Source organism: Anolis sagrei, chromosome 6 (genome assembly GCF_037176765.1).
Source record: "Anolis sagrei isolate rAnoSag1 chromosome 6, rAnoSag1.mat, whole genome shotgun sequence".
Classification (NCBI taxonomy): Eukaryota; Metazoa; Chordata; class Lepidosauria; order Squamata; family Dactyloidae; genus Anolis; species Anolis sagrei.
Genome location: NC_090026.1, coordinates 21,365,646 through 21,385,815, shown reverse-complemented (window position 1 = coordinate 21,385,815; position 20,170 = coordinate 21,365,646). Strand labels below are relative to the sequence as shown.

At 40.6% G+C, this 20,170-nt stretch overlaps 1 protein-coding gene across 2 annotated transcripts in view; it reads left to right on the top strand.

Annotated features, from left to right (window-relative positions):
* LOC132779500 (17-beta-hydroxysteroid dehydrogenase 14-like) overlaps positions 1-20,170 on the top strand; it is a 49,168-nt gene that overhangs the window by 10,927 nt on the left and 18,071 nt on the right. The window contains exons 1-8 of one of the 2 annotated variants that reach the window (XM_067469887.1): positions 5,119-5,234; positions 7,279-7,323; positions 8,107-8,207; positions 8,817-8,883; positions 10,752-10,843; positions 13,871-13,975; positions 15,243-15,310; positions 16,642-16,738. In XM_067469887.1, the coding sequence (XP_067325988.1) occupies positions 5,147-5,234; positions 7,279-7,323; positions 8,107-8,207; positions 8,817-8,883; positions 10,752-10,843; positions 13,871-13,975; positions 15,243-15,310; positions 16,642-16,738 (663 nt within the window). In that variant the 5' untranslated portion in view covers positions 5,119-5,146. Of the gene's footprint in view, positions 1-5,118; positions 5,235-7,278; positions 7,324-8,106; positions 8,208-8,816; positions 8,884-10,751; positions 10,844-13,870; positions 13,976-15,242; positions 15,311-16,641; positions 16,739-20,170 lie in introns of those variants that run through there. The other variant, XM_067469886.1, reaches the window with a different exon arrangement.

The following is a 20,170-nucleotide window of genomic DNA, read 5'->3' as shown; positions in this document are numbered from 1 at the left end:
ACCTGGTGAGATTCCTGGTTCCTGATTTGCAAAATCTGCAGTTAGCGAAGCTTGACAGGCAAGCCGTCCTGAGTCCCTTAGAAGGACGGAGTAGAAATACTGGAAATAAAAAATAAATGAATATATCCCTAGGTATCTACGGGACTTAGAAAAACTCCAAATTTCCAGTATCATAAGGACACTTCTAAGTACTACAAGATAAAGAAAAATGAATCTTGAGCATTTGGAAATAAATATTGCTTTTCTTCATGGAGATCTAACAGAAGGTATTTACATTGAGCAACTCTCAGGATTTGAGGACAAGAATAACAAAAGCATTGTATGTAAACTGCAAAAGAGCATCTCTGGACTAAAGAAAGGAGCAAGAGCATGAATTAAACACTTGAATAAAATGCTTCTTGAAAAAGGAAAGGCTACAGTGTATCCTGGCAGACAATGAAATTAATATTAACTAAATTTGGATTTGGAGAAAAATTTAGAAACCTAATTGATAAATTATATTCCAAAAATTGTGCCCAAGTAATGGTGAATGATGGTTTAACAGGGAAAATAGATATAACACGAGGCACGCGACAGGGATGTCCTCTTTCCCCAATTTTATTCGCAATTGTAATGGAACTATTAGCTAATGTAATTAGAGACGATAGTAGTATAAAAGGAATAGGAATAAAACAGAAATATAAAATAAATTTGTTTGCAGATGACACCCTTTTATCAATGGAACATCCAATAAAACAATGGGAAAAAATTGAGGCTCATTTAACAGAATTTGGATTAATGACAGGGTTACAAATGGTGATATTTAATTATCGAGAAGAAGAGATAAAAATATAAAACAGGAGGGGAAAATTAAAATCAAAGAAACTATTAAATATTTAGGAATAAATATAACTAAAGATTTTAAAAAAATAGAAATAAATAATCTAACCAAATTAGGAAAGGAAATTGATAAGAAATTGCTGGAATACAATAAGCTCAAATTATCATGGTTCGGTAGGATAGCATTAATTAAAATGAAGATATTACCCAAACTAAATTTTCTATTTAGAATGCTACCTGTAAAAATTTCAGATCAAGAAATAAAAATCTGGCAAAACATGTTAAATCTGTACTGTAATGGAAACAAAAAAGCTAGAATAAATAAAAGTTTATGGTATAAGTCACAGAAAGCGGGAGGTCTTGGATTACCAAACCTCAAGTTATATTATCAATCAAATCAAATTAGGTATATAGTAGAAAGTTTAGCAAAACAAAAGAGCTTGGAGTGGTTAGAAGAAGATGATAAAAAATTAGAACTGAAATTAGAATACATTTTTATAGGGGTAATAGAGAAAATGGTAAAAAGAAATGGTATAACAATTTAAATAACCCCTTTCTAAAAATATTTTAGAGATTTCGGGGAGATATAAAAAAACCCTAATGCCAGGTATTTCTCCTATCATGCCAGTTTTAATGACAGAAATCTTCCCAGAAAATTTTAAAAAAGAACTTGAAGTAGAACTTATTGGAAGAGGTTTAATGAAAGTTAAAGACTGGGATCTGAAAATGGTAAATATGGAAAGAATAAAAGAGGAATTAGGAGACTTAGATTGGTATAAGTATTTACAATTGGGTAAATGGTCAAGTGATATAAGGAAAAAGTATAATGGAGGTAGAGAATACACAAAAATAGAAAAGATGATAACTCAAAGGGAGACTAAAGAAGAGAATATAACATTAAAAGGCACAGTAAGTCAGATCTATAAACTGTTATTAATGAATGAACAGGAACAAGATTATTTGAAGGAAGTATGGGAAGCAGACTTGGGGGAAAAATGAATAATCAAGAATGGGCAAACATATGGAATATGAGAATACTAAAAATATATCTATCAGAATTAAAGAAAATTACTACAAAATGATATGGAGGTGGTATCTAACCCCTATTAGATTAAATCAGATTGATAAAAAATATTCAAATCAGTGTTGGAGAGGTTGTTAAGAAATAGGGACATATCTTCATATGTGGTGGTCATGTTATACAAAAATTTTGGGAAAGCATATTCAAAGAAATAAAAGCAATAATAAAAATAGAGACTGAGATTACACCAAAATTAGCTTTATTACTTATACATGATAATATAATTCCTGTACAAGAGGAGAAAGAATTGGTTTCTAATTTGATAATAGCAGCTAAATTGTTAATAGCAAAAAATTGGAAGGAAAAAAAAGAAATTAAATTAGAAGAATGGTATAGAGAAATTTGGAATACAGCGATTAATGATAAGGAGAGCGACTAAAATGATAAAAGGTCTGGAGAACAAGCCCTATGAGGAGCGGCTAAAGGAGCTGGGCATGTTTAGCCTGAAGAAGAGAAGGCTGAGAGGGGATATGATAGCCATGTATAAATACGTGAGAGGAAGCCACAGAGAGGAGGGAGCAAGCTTGTTTTCTGCTTCCCTGGAGACTAGGACGCGGAACAATGGCTTCAAACTACAAGAGAGGAGATTCCATCTGAACATAAGGACTTCCTGACTGTGAGAGCCGTTCTTCCTGACTGTGAGAGCCGTTCAGCAGTGGAACTCTCTGCCCCGGAGTGTGGTGGAGGCTCCTTCTTTGGAAGCTTTTAAACAGAGGCTGGATGGCCATCTGTCAGGGGTGATTTGAATGCAATATTCCTGCTTCTTGGCAGGGGGTTGGACTGGATGGCCCATGAGGTCTCTTCCAACTCTTTGATTCTATGATTCTATGATTCTATAAGCTAACTTGCAATATTAAAATTAAAAGGGGAATATGTAAACAAGCAGACTTTTGGAAAATATGAGGAAAATTTATCGAGTATGTGTTTAATGAGGGAAAGGGGTATAAGCCAGCAAGAGAAACAATGATATTTTGGAATGGTGAAACAACATGAGTTGGTTGGTCCTGGTGGAGGGGGCACAAACTAAGGGGAAGGGGAAGAGGGAAATAATAATAATAACAATGATAATAATAATAATAATATATTTAAAAAAAGAAAAAGGAAAGGCTGACAGTTGCCCTTACTCCCAATACAAATATAACAAACTGACATATATTCTGACTTGTTGATGACATAATGATTAGTTATGAAGAAAAATGTGATATTAATGAAACTGTGGAACATCTGAATAAACAAATAAAAGTGTTTCAATACTTATTACAAAATTAAGGGATGATTCCAAAATTGGACAGGGTCTGTATTGTAACTATAATGAGTTTCTACTTTTTTGTTATTTTTTTTTGTTAAGTAATTAATTGTGCCAACGGGGAAACTTCAGGGCACCTTTCTCCCTCATTGTTATAGCTATTGGCAGGAAACTTTCTATGTTTATAAAATGCATTTACCACAGTTAGCCCATCTAATTTCAGAACATTTAAAAAACCTACATGAGCTATCTCCTTGAATTTTCTATACAATGATACAGGATAACAGGGGATCATTCCCCCCAAGTTTCAGAAATATTCATACACCTCCTGATTTTTAAAAAAGTTTCAGCAAAAACATTTTTTAAAAGCCAAAACTATCTCATTGAATGTCTCTCATATTAACCAATATAACTTCAATTTAGGGATTTCTTCCCTGATTTACTTAATAGTGTCCATCTGTTCTCCTCTTTGGAGATTCAACAATTTATTGGAACTGGCTGATGCTAGGAGGGAAAAATCTCCCCCTATCTTAATTGGAGCTTTCTGATGCTCAGCAGAATTCTGGGAAATGTAGTTTAGGGTGGTGACTTTTGAATTCTTTGCTGCTCGACTTCCCAAACTATATTTCCCAGAATTCTGTGCTCTCTCAGTCTTTCTCCGTCTCTTTTCCAGCTCACTAACTCCCATCGACAATGGATCTGAACCAAACTTGGCACACATGCCCATCAGGACCTGCTGAAAATACTTGCAAAATGTGGGGGGTTTTTTGGGGGGGGGGAGGGGGTTCACAGAGTATAATGTTAGCTGTAGCCAATCCGTATCCAAAGACCTATGCGTTTCCTAGAACCGGAGTACCATTTGTATTTCCAATGGGACCATTCATAAAAATCAAAACCATCATTATACATCACAGATGGTCACTCATGGTCGAGAATGATTGTCTTCCAGAGGTCTCTTGACAGTGAGTCTGTAAGTGACTGTAGAGACCTGTTTTGGATCCGCATGGTCTGTCACAGTGAGAACATAGGTTTTCAGGTGGACATGGGTTTAATTGACATGCCTTCCCCTTGGTACATTTCTCCCTTTCACCCTCCATTCATGCCTCTTCAAAATCCATAGCACCGTTGGTAGCAACTCACCTCCAGTTGGTTCATATTTTTTCTTCAATGTCTTATCCAGCACAGCTTACTTGTCCGAATGCATCTACAATCCACCTCGGAGTTTACGATCATCAGGGGAGGTCCTGCTCTCGATCCCGCCACCCTCACAAGTGTGGCTGGTGGGGATGTGGTGCCCCCCCCCCCCCCACCTATGGAACACACTCCCCAGAGAAATTAGGATGATCCCTTCACTTCTCTCCTTTAGGAAAAAGGTCAAATCATGGCTCTGTGACCAAGTATTTGGCAGCTAGTCGAGCATCAACGGCAATAAATGTATGAGAACTAACCAAGAATAGACTTCGGACTGGAACTTTGGATGCTGATTTGTGATTTGGACCTTGTTTTAATTTTAATGTATAATTATACTTTAATTATCTTTCATGCTCAGCAAAACATTTCTGGTGACCCTGCAAAATATATCTTTCAAATGTGCTGAATTATCATATGCATTTTTTACACCCACTAGATCTCTCTGATCCTGATTAAACCTCTCTCTTTAATCTCAAGCAGTTTTGAGATCTTCTCCATTTCCGAAGCAAAGGTTTTATAGGCATTTGGACAAAACCACTTATTCAGATGCTTGGATTGTGGGTTTGCTGACTGGAAGAGATCTTGATCTTTGTGTCCTTTCAAGCGGCTTCCTCAGGCAGTTGTGTGCAAGGTGTAAACAAAACATAAATTAATTTCTTGTGCATTCTCGAGATATTACAAGATGCTCAGCCTCTCAGGGCATCTTGAGAGTTGTGCATGCTCAGATGAGGAAATCACATGGTGCTGTGTGCATTTAAAAGGTCGGCTGGGTGCGGGAAACGTCAGGCAGAACTGCAAGAGGAGCTGCGATGGCAACTGGGCTGCGGTATCCCAACAAGGTGGTGATAGTAACTGGGGGCACCCGGGGCATCGGTGAAGCCATTGTCAGAGAATTTGGTGAGTTGAGAGACAGAAAGAGAGAGAAAACTGGCGTAGGAATTAAAATAATATATTAGAAGTAGGAGTTGTTTTAAAATAACCAAGCTTCAAGGTTATAGGGTGCAGCTACTCTGCAGAATTAATGCAGTTTGGTGTAACTATGGAACCCTGGGAACTGCAGTTTGCTAATGCACCAGCTTTCTTTGACAGACAAAACTAAAGCCCTTGTGAAACCAGATCTTCCAAAATTCCACAGCTATGAGCCATAGCAGTTAAAGTGGTTTATATACTGCATTTAATTGCATAATAGTTGCACTTTATATCCCTCTTTTTCAGTGAAAAAAATGGGGGTACAACTATCATGCATTGGGGACTATTATGCAATGAAATACAATATTAGTAGATAACCTTTAGTTACCGCCTGGCAAGTAAGAAGTCTCTCTCTCTCACACACACACACACAGTAATTTTAACTGAAATACAATTTCTTTATTTCTATTTATCATTTCAGAAGCAAGTTGAGGGTACAGTTAAAATGCATTTAAAAACAAAACAAAGTTTGTTTTTTGTTTTTTACAAAGGACATGGTATTATGCTAAATGTCCTTTGACCAGCCACTTGGAGTGCCTCTGGTTTCACTGTGAGAAGGTCCTCCACTGGGCATGTGGGAGGGCTCAGGTTGCATTGTAGTAGGTGGTCTGTGGTTTTCTCTTCTCCGCACTAGCATGTTGTGGACTCCACTTTGTAGCCCAATTTCTTAAGGTTGGAGCTGCATCTTATGGTGTCAGAGCGCAGCCTGTTCAGTGCCTTCCAGGTTGTGCACTCCTCTGTGTGCCCAGGAGGGAAGTTTTCATCCAGTCTCAGCCACTGATTGAGGTGCTGGGTTTTAGCCTGCCACTTTTGGACTCTCACTTGCGGAAGTGTTCCTGTGAGTATCTCTGTCGATCTTAGGAAGCTGTTTCTTGATTTAAGATGTTGGCATCCTGGCTTATATCTGAAAAGAGAATGGGCCGAAGATGTCACTGCCTTGGTCCTTTCATTGCTGGCTGCTACTTCCTGGCAGATGTCAGGTGGTGCAATAGCAGCTAAGCAGTGTAATTTATCAGTGATGTGGGACATAGACATCTTGTGATAATGCAGCATGTCTCATTAAGGGACACATTCACTGTTTTAAGGTGGTGAGATGTTTTCCACACTGGGCATGCGTACTCAGCATCAGAGTAGCAAAGTGCAAGGGCAGATGTCTTCACTGTGTCTGTTTGTGACCCCCAGGGTGTGCCAGTCAGCTTTTGTATGATATTATTTCTAGAACTCACTTTTTGCTTGATATTCAAGCAGTGCTTCTTATACATCAGAGCATGGTCCAGAGAGAGTCCCAGGTATTTTGGTGTGTTGCAATGCTCCAGTGGAATTCCTTCCCAGAGTTCAAGATGCTTCTCTGTTCTTAAAATGAAAAGTACACGTCTGTGTTTCAGATGGATTAGGAATTAGATGGTTTTCCTGTAATAGCCAGTAAGAGCACCTAATTCATGCTGCTATGGGTTACAATAACAATCATAATAATTTACAGTTAACAACAACAACAATTTGTTATCTGCCTCTTCTCTTGGCTGGGGGCAGGGTACAGCACACTTGAAACACTTTAATATAAAATACATAGAAGGAAATATGTATTTCAAAACACACCACTATAAAATACATACAGCAAAACCCATGGTACATACACTGGATTTGTGACCCAAGTTTAAACTCAAATTTAATTTATGTTTCATATACACCTTATATACACATAGCCTGGATGTCATTTTATACAATATTTCAAATCATTTTGTTCATGAAATCTGTACACTGAAACATGAGAAAGTAAAGATGTCAATGTCACAGCCATTTATGTGGACAGTTTTGAATTTTGGAGAATTTCAGATTTTCTGATATGGGATACTCCATATGGAATGGAATATTTCGTGTATTTTTTCCATTTTTAATCCATTAATGTGCATGTGCGAACAGAGTTGTTAGATTTTGTCTGGCATGCGTTTACCCTGCTTCTTTTCCTTCCCAGTCCACCAAGGAGCCAAAGTGGTGTTCTGTGCCCCAGAAAGTGAAGGTGAGAATTATTTTTTTATACCTAAACGTTATGAGAGAGTCCATTGTTTTTATATTAGCATGTTTAAACTACACTGATGTGAGCATGGAGTTGTAATTATCCCTTCTCTGATCATTGGTCATGAATGGGAAGGCTGATAGCACCTGGAGTCCAAGAATAGCAAGTCACCAACCATCATTGTAGACAAATGAAAGAATTAGTGCTTTTTTTCTTACATTTCTGCTATTTGAGGCAGAAATGTAAGAAGTTCTGCTAAGGGGAGAAATGCAAGAATGAGAAAACTGTCCTTTGTATCTGCTTGGCTTTGGTTCAATAACCCTCAATGGATGACAAAATCTGTGGATGCTCATTATGTGGTTCTCTAGTTATTGTTGAACTGAAACTCCTGCCCAGTGGCTATACTGGCTGTGGATGCCGGATTTGCAGTCAGAGAACAACTGTGTGATTTCTGCTTCACCCTTGCCTGGTGTGATTATTAAAAACCCACCGTAACAGTAGGAATGTGGGACACTGGATTATTCTTAGCATGAAGAGTAGATATCGGTGACTGTTGGATCTGTGTCCAGTTGAGTTTCTGTGTCTCAAATTCTCATTGGACACCAAGTATGGGTTCATATAGAGGCTTGCATCCTGTAGTCTCAACTAAAGGAGACCCATTGGCTCATGGATGAATGGTAAGTCAACCCAGAAACAAAGCCCAAGGAGGCAGTCTCACCCCTTCATCAAAAAGCTGGAACTGCCCTCCAAACTCCTCATGAACTTTGTTTGCAACTGTCTTTGCAGAAGAACAGGGGAAGAAGATTGTGCAGGAATTGGAATTTTGTGGGGGCCCTGGAGAAGTTTATTTTCAGATCTGCGATGTTCGCTGCGAAAAAGCTATTCAGGTAAGCCTATGAGGAAAATGTTGGTTTGGCAGAACCTCTTCGTTGCTATGTACCTTTATGTTATTTCCGACTTATGACAACCCTAAAGTGATGCTATCATAGGGCTTTCTGGGGCTGAGAATGTCTGACTCACCCAATGGATTTCCATGGTCAAGGGGGAATTGAATGCTGGTCTCCAGAGTTGTAGTCCAGTGCTACTACACTATACTTCTTTAGTGGCTTCAAAACAAATTTTCCCTTGCCACAAATCCATTCTTAAAACCTGGACTTGAATATGTAGTTCTTTAGATAACATCCCAGGATCCTCCAATGATTGTGGATGGATTTGGAAGATGAAGTCTAAAATTGTGGGAATGATGACTGTCCCAGTTTAGTTGTAGTGCCTTTCCCAATACAATGTTTTTCATATGAGTTGGGTTGCATCTTACCTCTTCCCTGATTATACCTATCTTGGCTGGGGATGGTGGGAGTTGTAATCAGCACATGTGCATTGTGGAAGGCTGTCCAGGTAGCTTTCAGATATAAACAAAATAATTGTGTTTCATCTTTTGCTAACCGTCTTCCATGTTTTATTTCTTCCCTTTTTGCTAACCGTATCCCTTTCCATAGAATTTGGTTGCTGTGACCATTGAACTTTATGGAAAACTTGACTGCCTGGTAAACAATGCTGGAATTGGTAAGTCAATCCCAAAAACCTGCCTGGGAAAGATCTGGGTTTCCTTGTTTTTTGCGCCTGGGGCTTTTTTACTTTGTGTTCAAGGTCAACACAATCACCCTGCTTTTTTCCATACCACCCTGCATGTCTTTGTTGGTGTTTTACGGTGTACACGAAGTTCTCATGTAGTGCCACATTTCAAATAATATGATCTCCTTCCTATCAATTTGCACGGCTGTGTAGCTTTCCTAATCATACACATCTATCTATGCAATAGATAATTCTGATTTTGGTATTTAATTATGTATCTTCACATTTGTGGAACCTATCAATGGCAGTTCCTTCATAGTGACCCTTACAAAATAAATCCCGATGACAGGAATAAGTCCATTATAAAAAAGATACAATAAACAAAGAGACAGGGAATTATTCGTGGCTCCAGTCCTTCCTGGAGGGTCGTTCCCAGATGGTGAAGCTGGGAGACAATTGCTCGGACCCCTGGCCTTTGACCTGTGGGGTCTCGCAAGGTTCCATTCTGTCCCCCATGCTTTTCAACATCTACATGAAACCACTGGGTGAGGTCATCTGGAGTTTTGGAGTTGGGTGCCATCTCTACGCAGATGACGCCCAACTCTACTACTCTTTTCCACCTAACTCCATGGAAGCCCCTCAGGTGCTGGACGAGTGCCTGGCTGCTGTGACTGTCTGGATGAGGATGAATAAGCTGAGGATCAATCCCGACAAGACAGAAGTCCTCCTGGTCAATCGTAAGCTGGATCGGGGTATAGGGTGGCAACCTGTGCTGGATGGGGTTATACTCCCCCAGAAGTCACAGGTCCGCAGCCTGGGTGTCCTCCTGGACTTATCACTTACGCTTGAAGCTCAGGCGTTGGTGGTAGCCGGGAGGGCCTTCGCACAATTAAGACTCATGCGCCAGCTGCGACCGTACCTCATGAAGTCGGATTTGGCCAGTGTGGTCCATGCCTTAGTCAGCTCCAGATTGGATTACTATAATGCACACTATATGGGGCTGCCCTTGAAAATGACCCAGAAATTTCAATTGGTACAATGGGCGGCAGCCAGGTTACTAACTGGTGCGACTTACAGGGAGCGGTCAACCCCACTGTTTAAGGAGCTACATTGGCTGCCGTTCATCTTCTAGTCCCAATTCAAGGTGCAGCTTCTTACCTACAAAGCCCTGAATGTTTTGGGACCCGCCTATCTACGTGACCACATTTCTGTGTACGAACCCACACAATCTCTTTGATCATCTGGAGAGGCCCTGCTTGCACTCCCGCCTCCCTCGCAGGTGCGATTGGTGGGATGAGGGAGAGGGCCTACTCGGTGGGGGCCCCCCGACGCTGGAACTCACTTCCAAAGGATATCAGGCATGCCCCAACATTGGCAGTCTTTAGGAGAAGCCTGAAAACATGGCTATTCCAGTGTGCCTTCCCAGAATAAAGGAATAACCCCCAGCAAAATGTCCTTACAGATGCACTTTAACCATTGGGTTGCGTTGGACTGTACCCCTCACTTTTTAAAACCCTCACTTAAAAAACCTCCCCTCCTACGAGATATATCCTATCTTGTCATATCCAGCGTTATTTTTTAAATTTTAAATAATTACATCTGGCCTGGCCATAAGCTTTGAAATCCTGTGTGTTATTGTTATACGTGATTTATATTATTTTGTATTGCTTTGTATTGTTGTTATTGCTTTTTCTGTTGTGATGTGTTGTTGGACTTGGCCTCATGTAAGCCGCTCCGAGTCCCTTGGGGAGATGGTGGCGGGGTATAAATAAATAAATAAATAATAATTATAATAATTATTATTATTATTCTGACTCTTCTGTGAAATTCTCTTGTTTTTTACATCTACCTGCCCACAGTTTCCAGTCCCAAACCCATCGATAACATCACCACAAAAGAATTCCACAATGTCATGGACACCAATGTTGTCGGCTCCTTCTTAGCATCTAAGGTGAGTAATATCAAGAAATTCACAGGAAGCTGCTTTATATAACATCAGACCCTTGTTCTCTTGAGTTTAGTGGTGGAGCCATGGAGCTGCTCAGGCACTGTTGGATTGTGCGTCCCAGCATCCCTCACCAGTGTAGGCAATGGAAAGGAATTCTCAGAATTGCAGTCCAACAAACTGACTAAGCTGAGTATTATCATCACCCCCAACCAAGCAAGATGTGCCAGATGGGTCAGTTTCTGCTATCACTCATGTAGGTGAGAAGATGGGAATTGTAGTCCAGCACTCCAAGAAAAACCCAGACCTGGGGAAAACTGATAGCAGCTCTGCGGGGGTAAAGATGTTTCCCAGATGTACTAGAAATGCAGTGGGGTGAACCCTTTTGCAGATGCTTTTTTATTATTGAGTTGCAATTACAGTACAGTCTTGCTTATCCAACCTTTGCTCATTCAACGTTCTGTATTATCCAATACAGTCTGCCTCCTGCCCGGATCCACATTTGTTTCAGTACATTGCAATGTTTTGGTGTTAAATTCGCAAATACAGTCATTACTACATAACATTACTGTGTATTGAACTGTTTTTTCTGTCGATTTGCTGTAAAACATGATGTTTTGGAAATTAATTTGTAAAATCATAATGTAATTTGACGTTTAATAGGCTTTTCCTTAAACCCTCCTTATTATCCAACATTTTCGCTTATCAAACATTCTGCTGGCCCGTTTATGTAGAATAAGCGAGACTCTGCTGTATTGCCAGAATGAATAAATCATGTCCTCTACCACTGGTTAACCACCCATATAGAATGTTGTTTGCCCTGAGACAATGCTTTAGCTAACCATTTGTAGAATCCCTACACAATCATTGTCACGGGACTTGTAGTCCAGCAAAGCACTTATCGGCTTTTTCCAGAGATGTAAGGCAAGGGATAGGATGGGAAATTAAATGTTCAGCTTGGAGTTTGGAGGTGGCAGTATTTTTACCAGTAAGTACCAATTCTCTGTTTAATAATGAGAGTATGTGGCATTCCATAAAGTGCCATTCTACCCCACAATGCTTTTCAACATTTGAAGTCACTTGAAGAGATCATCTGGAGGCATTGGGCAGGGTGCTATCAGAATGTCTCTGACATCCAAATGTATTTCCTTACGCTTTCAAAACAGCCTTAAATAAGTATATTGTGTCTTTTCTGAATAAATACCTTGAGAATATAATGGGCTGGATGAAGAAAAACAATTTGAAGCCAAATTCAGACAAGACACATATGCTTACAATTAATAGTCCTAAACTGGGATTGGAGGTATGTCAGCCAGTTCCCAAGAGGGTTACACTTGCCCTGAAAGATTGTCATCTCAGCTTAGGAATGCTTCTGGATTTGCCTCTCAAAATGTCAGTCTAAGTCAGTGGTTCATAACCTGTGGTCTGTGGACCACCAGTGGTCCACAAGAACAAAAATATGGTCCGTGACTTCACCATTACTACACCGTTGCCTTGAAACCACATGGCAACAACAGCGACTTGTCTCGTAAAACCCTCTTATAGTGCTGAGGCAATGAGAATGTTGGGAGGAGAGAGGCTGACTACCCACAAAAGATTACTACCACCACATCAGCACTATATTATTAAATGTGGTTTTCTGTGGGTGAACAGATGGTGACTACTGGATGGCACATGTTCTGTATCAGAAAATAGAGCTGATGTGGTTTATCAAATGTAATTTTCTGAATCAACATCCCAAATAACCAAACCCAATCTAAAATTGACCAAAAACTGATTCGTAACCCTTTTGGTACTAATGTTGGAGAGTATTCCCTGGTCAAAGTGGTCCCTGATCAAGTGGTCACTGGTAAAAAAAATGATTGGGAGCCACTGATCTAGACACTGTACTCCTTTTGATACAGCCCAAAATCCCTGGGCTTTTTTAGCTGCTGCATCCCATTGTTGGCTCATGCTCAACTTGTTGTCTATTAAGACTCCAAGATCTCTTTCATATGTACTGTTGACATTTCACTGTTATCGAACAAGGTGTCACCCATCCTATATATCTGCCTTTTGTTTTTTTTCTGCCCTACTTTCCAACATTTCTCCTTGTAGAAATTCATTTTGTTAGTTTTAGGTCAATCCTAATCTGTTAAAGTCATTTTGGATTCTGATCCTGTCTTCTGGAGTATTAGCTATCCCTCATTTGGTGTCATCTGCAAACTTGATAAGCATGCCCTCTAAACTTTCATTCAAGTCATGAAATAAAGATGTTGAGCAGCACTAGGCTTAGGACAAAACCCCACTGCAGCACCCCACTAGTCACCTCTTTCCAGGATGAAGAGGAATAATTGGCGAGCACCCTTTGGGTTCAATTGCTTAACCAATTACAAATCCACCCAACAGTAGTATTGTCTAGCTATTCTCAAAGTGTGTTCTGTGGAGCCCTTGGGGCTCCATGAAACATACTGAGTGGCTCCACAGATGATGATGATAATGATGATGATAATCTTTATGTATTACACCTCCTCCTCCTCCTCCTCCTCCTTCTCCAAGCTTTCCCTTTTTCCTCCTCCTTCTCCTCCTCGCCCCATCTCCCTTTCCCTCAAAAGCCTTTTTTTCCCCTCACCTCCTTCCCTCACTCTCAAAAGCCTTTTCCTTCATTGCTTCCAAACCCTTATTTCCCTCCCACTGATCAGGGGATGCTTTGATTGTGCTTTTCCTGCATGGCTCCATATTGCTCAAGTTGAACATTGATTTCCTTTTCGGAGAAGACTCTGAGGCATAGAAGGCAAATAGTTGTTCTGTGTTTTTAATATATGTATTTAATGGTCTTGTGGTTTATCTGTATATTTTAATTGTGTTGTACTTGGTCTGGAATCACATAGAGAGGCACATAACAAATACAATTTATGTTGTTGTTGTTGTTGTTGTTGTTGTTGTTGTTACCTGTGTGATGTTCCCCCTCCTCAACTACAATGATTGAGGTTATTTAGTTATATGTTCATATATTCTTCTTCCATCTCAATGTATCTCTCTTCTTATTTGCAGTATGCTCTGCCTTACCTCCGAAAAACAAAAGGGAACATCATCAATCTCTCCAGTATTGTACATATCATTGGAGTCGGGCACTCAGTGCCCTATACCTCAAGCAAGGTAGGCTGGAGCAATAGGACCTGAAATTATCCCCACCTCCCCTATTGTTCCAATGCAAGGGTTGCCAAAATTTATTAAAAGCTACTGCTGCAGTGACTTTTAGCAGTAAGGAATGAGGCTTATCTCCAAGCCTCTGTGTAAGAGCACAAGAACAGGCCAGGTTGTTATTGTTTCCTTCTTGTCATATTTTGCCCAGTGGTCAGGAAAGTTGATTTTGGAGACTACATATGTTATCCCTTGTACTACATTTGGAACAGCCGAAGAATGAGGAAAGCAGGTCTTTCCTTTGGTAGTCCCATTCTTTTTTTTTTAAAACAGTTTTCTTCACTCCCTTGGGCATGTGTCCCAGTGTGGAACACATCTCACCACGCTAAAACAATGGATGTGGCTCTTAATGAGACATGCCATATTATCATGGGGTGTCTGCATCCTACACCACTGGAAAAATTACACTGTTTAGCCAGTATTGCACCACCTGACACTCGTCGGAAGTAGCAAACACTAGTGGAAGAACCAAGGCAGTGATATCTCCAGCCCACCCCCTGCTTGAGTATCGGCCAGCATGCGAATGACTTAAATCAAGAACACCTCAGCAAGTGAGAATCCAAAAGTGACAGGCTCAAACCCAGAACCTCAATCAATGGCTGATACCAACTGAGAGACTCCCGCCTGGGCACACAGAAAACTGGGCGACTTGGAAGGCGCTGAACAGACTGCACTCTGGCACCACGAGATGGGGAGCCAACCTTAAGGAATGGGGCTACAAAGTGGAATCCATGACATGTGAGTGTGGAGAAGAGCAAACCGCTGACCACCTGCTGCAATGCAACCTGAACCCCGCCACATGCACAATAGAGGACCTTCTTGGAGCAACACCAGAGGCACATCAAATGGCCAGCTACTGGTCAACAGACATTTAATAGAATGCCAAGTTTGCAAACTTTGGTTTTTAAAATTTTTAATACAATACAACTGTTTGGTTCGCTCCTGACACGATAAATAAATTCACTCCCCTTTTGATTATCGTCAGGGGCCAAATGGTTTTTCAACTCACTTTGACAGAATTGTAGGCCTTTCTTTTACATTGTGATTTTTAGTGTTCTGGCTGTTTTGATTTTTTTTAATGTAGCCTTTTATTAACAGAATTTCATATTGCATTGTTTCAATGTTTTGCCTAATTGACTGCTTCATATGAGGTTCTGCCTCCAAAGATTCTATAGAAAAAAATCAAATCTAAGTATAATAAAATTAATCTTTCAACTTGTAGGGTGCTATTAGTGCGATGACAAAAGCCCTGGCCATTGATGAGAGCAAATATTGTGTCCGAGTCAACAGGTAAGATTGTTGTTAGCAGAGGGTATTCAGTTTTTGAGATCAATGAGGTTTTGAGAACTGAAACAAATAGGTCATTTTCCTTTTCCCTGAAAATTTCCAGGACAATGTAACAGCTCACACAATTTGGTCTTCCACGTGTTTTGATCATCTGCTCCCAGTGTCCCTCCCTATTGTCCACACTAACTGGTCCCTCGCTGGTTGAGGTGACTATTCCTATTGGCCACATTATAATTCAAAATATCCGGAGTGACAAATGCTTCCAAGAAATCCTGGCAGCAAATCTAAAGTATTTCAGAAAACATGATTGGGAATCTAATATATCCAAATGTTGAGGCATTTAAAAAACAAAAAACAAAACAAGCAGCAACAATAAGCGGTTTGCAGGACAGAAGCTTCTGAGAATGGCAGGAAGACAAATGAGCTTACGTAATTAAGGGAGTGGAATCAGGCTTTAAAAGTTACAAAAAGGTTTACTGGAAAGAACTACATTTCTGTATTGTCGAAGGCAATAAATGTGAATATTCTCCTTAATGGTTCCGGCCCAGGCCAACTGTCCGAACTTTTCTTCTGCTACGAACCACCTAGGACCTTAAGATCGTTCGGGGAGGCCCTGCTTGCTGTCCCCCCACCATCGCAATTGTGTTTGGTGGGAACAAGAGACAGAGCCTTCTCCATGGTGGCCCCTCGGCTATGGAATTCCCTTCCAAGTGAAATCAGATCTGCTCCATCTCTCCTGACCTTCCAGAAAAAGTGAAATCCTGGCTGTGGGATCAGGCCTTTGTGGAGTAGACAGATTTGATGGAGAAGCTATGGTTTTAACAGACTCTGGTAGACTGCTTTTAGGATGATGACTTAAATTGGCGATTGTTTTAATGTTTTTATATTGTTTTTATTTAATATGTATATTTATGTTTTTGTTGTTAGCTGCCCTGAGTCCCTCTGCGGAGGTCAAGATAGGACAGGATATAAATGACCTAAATAAATAAATAAATTGAAAAAATAAGACATCCCCTGAAAATAAGACCTAGCGCATCTTTGGGAGCAAAAATTAATATAAGGCGCTGCCTTATTTTTGAGGAAACAGGGTATTTCCTTGTTGAAAACTATAAAAATGTGCAGGATATGGTTGGCTTCCAACACTGAACTGTAGAAGTAAAATTCACAGGTAACATATGGAAACTCTGGTGTGTGTATGTGGGGGGTGCTATTATACTTCTAAGAATCTTGGCATATAGCTCACCATGTGGGAACTGATTTGCTTACTCTTCTGTGATGCACCTTCCAGACCTGTCTTCCCTCCTTTTAAAAAATCCAAATAATTTGAATTCTAGCATTTCACCTGGCATTATCTGGACTCCAATGCAGGAATGGGTTGTGAATCAACAACCTGATCCAGAGGCAGCAATCCGGGATAGCAAAGATTCTCAGGCAAGTGCATGATGGGCCTGGGCTGCTATATAGGGTGGCTTTCTAGTTTATAGAAGGAACTGCGTGTACAATGTCAAAATACCAATAAAACTGTGCATGCAGAAGGAAAACCCATGTTCTGCATCCTCTACCTGATGTGCAGTTTTGCAAATGTATATATTTTAGCGGTTGATCGGCTACATTTGCGGGTTTCACTTTTGTTTATTTGATTATTCATGGATTGGATTAACATGGTCTGTTTGGTTCTCCAGTATGAATTCATGACCAAATTCTGAAGAAAATTGATAAGGTTTCTGCTGGAGGACTCCCAGGGTGGTCTCATAGCTTTTTTTTTTTGATTTGTGGTTTTCCCAGTTTTGCAAGGGTCCTGTGTTTTAATTCCAGCAAATGTGGAGGTTTTGACTGTGGATGTTTATTCTATTTTCATTTAAAGGAAAAAAAGTATTTCAGATGGAAGTTTGAAATTTAAGTACTGAAATCCTTTGGAGTTTGTCTTTCTAATGTATAGGCTTAAAGATCAGAAACTTTTGATTTATTTTGATTGAGGGCAATGACACTGGGGGGAAGAAAACAAATGGAATATAAATGTGTGTGTTTGTTTGTGTCTAGCCCTGAGATTGCCCTCAAGCACTAATTTTGCACCACCCCTTTTCTTCTCCATTGTGTCCATAGCTTATGGGACGGATGGGGACTCCTGCGGAGATTGCGAAGGCTGCCCTGTTCCTTGCTGCCGATGCCACATTCTGCACAGGATTTGACCTTGTGGCCAGTGGTGGAGCTGAGCTTGGCTTTGCCCATAAGAGTCAAGTTACTCCTGGATGTGGCTCTAAAAACTAGTGGTGTTGACCAGGATGGGAGGATTGCAGTGGCTACAAAGTTGAATGCCAATCTATTTGATTTCCATTCAGGTCGAAGGCTATCTCGCAAAGTAGATGTGTCTGCATTACCCATATAAGAAAAGACAAAAAAGGTTTTAGAATTCAAGATCTGTGGTTTCCAGCATTTAGTCCTCCAGTTGTTTTGGTGCCCTATTCCAACCACATCCTTCAACCCAGAGCTCTGCCAAAGAATAGTTCCCTTCCCATATTATTCCCAGATGGAAACTCAGGCATCAGATTTTGCAAATTGCCCCCAAATCTGGACTGTAAAATTCCCTTCCAAAATACCTGCCTCCCAGATGAAAAAAGGTCAAGAGATCCAGAGTGGTGCAGTGTCGCACCTTAGGTTAGATTCACCTTGCTTAAAACACCAAACTGCACACAGGCTGAAGTCTTTGTAGTTTATTAGAAAGGAAAAGATAATAAGTTCTTAAAAGCAAAAGTAAAGTTCCAAAAGTTCAGGTCAAAATAAAACTTTACAGAAATGTATATATATATATTCATATTTTCCTTTGTGCTAGTGGCCTTCCCTTGACCTTTTTCCTTCCCATTCCCTATGAGGAAATCCCACCAGGAAATTGCAGAGCCAAAGCAGTCACAAAGAACTTAATCCATAAATCTTTTGCATGGACAGAAACAAAGGCGACACCCTTGCCCTCGGAGTTTTGCCCAGCAGGGGTGTCGCCCCTTGGCAAACTTTGATTACATTTCTAATTGGGAGATGGGGGCGCCTTCGAAAAGCATCCCCCTTCCACCCTGTTGCCCCATTCAATCATCCACCAAGGAACATTCATCCAGTTTCGCCCCTTTTGTCCTCCTGTTTTGCCGCCTGAAAAGTTCCGGTTCTTTCTTGTTTACATTCACTCACACCAATCATACAACAATAGGATTGCCTGACTGGCAGGCTCTATAGAGACTCGTGAGGCTCCAGGCATTTCCTGATTTCACAATTCATTCACGAGTCCCATTGTGTCTCCTTGGCCCGCCTCTCTCTCTCCTGATTCGTTGCTGCCTCAAGGCAGCAGAAGCTTCCTGATTGGCTCCAGTGCACCACAGGAGCTTTCTGATTGTGCAGGAGGCAGGAGGGCCACCTCCCAGCTGTTAGCCCACCAGCCAATAGCAACGAAGACCGGCAGGGAGGCAGGGGCAGGCGATTTGAACCATGCAACTCTGTATTTCCTATAAGAATGGCTGTTTTGATGTAACATTTCATGCTCTGCTTGGTGAATAATTGCTGCTCTGCATCCTTTTCAGCTGAATTGCTAATAAACCTCGATGGCTTTTCTTCAACTTGGTGAGACCTTTCATTGGGAAAATCAGGGAAAAATATTGGGTGCTTCCCTGTCTCGCCAGGGAAAAGGAACTCTTTGATGAGTCTAATTGGTCTCTGCCTCCTGGCAAAAACCCCTAAATTCTCGATTTCAAAAGCATGAATACAAAGAAGCGCCAGCAAAACAGAGTCCCATTGGAATGTGGCAAACTCCCAAGGCCATGAACACAAGAACTGCAAGATAGTCCAGGCAAACGAGAACGAGATTCTTGGTTGCACGGAAAGTTGCTCTGACAAAGTTTGTCTCCAAAACACACAGCTTAATACTCTTTGCAAAACATGAAAGCATTTCTTTGGCCTCTGACCTCCTTCTTGTTAGCTATTCTCACACTCCTTCGAACCTTGAATTCCAAACGGTCAGTCCAATCTAAGGTTCCCGACTTCCCATATCATCAAGGTCAGGCTGCTTGTTAGTGTCAGCCTGCTTGCCTTCCTGCATACTATCAGGCTGAGAACTGTCCTCCTTTTCTGAGTCAATTAGCACCTGGCTAGTTTCAGTATCAACAACATCATCCCTTGCTGTGGGAAACTGAACTTCCACACCCTGTTCCTCATCATCTCTAACAGGGACATTTTGAGCCTGATTGTGAACCTGAATCCCATCATCCTCATCAGAGTCACCCTGGCAATCTCCCCTTGATATTGTACTACTAACAACAAACATGTCTTCTCATATATGAACAATCCTGATTGGTGGGTTGTTGTAGGTTTTTTGGCCTATATGGCCATGTTCTCGAAGCATTCTTTCCTGACGTTTTGCCTACATCTATGGCAGGCATCCTCGGAGGTTGTGAGGACATATAGATCGAAAAACCTACAACAACCCAGTGATTCCAGCCATGAAAGCCTTTGACAATACAATTCTAATTTGTATATTCAGTAAACATTTGATGCTGTACATCTCAAAGAGTCTTGGCTGTTTTATTTCAGAGCCCTGTCTTTTTTGTTTCTGCTTTTCTTTTGCATTTCTTGGATCTCAATTAGGCTTTGTATGTCAGAGTAAATGGAATAGGAGGAAAAGTGCAGTTGTAAGGCTTAATTCTTATCTTTTAAAATTTGCGTTTAAAGAACTCAGAACCTCTGACCACTTTTTTTTTTCCTTCTCACCCACCTCTCCTCTTCACACCAACATTATGAAGAAGGTTGAGGCTGAGGGAAATTGGCCAAAGTCATCCAAGGAGCTCTAGCTGTAGAAGAGTCTGAAACTACAGTGTTCCCTCACTG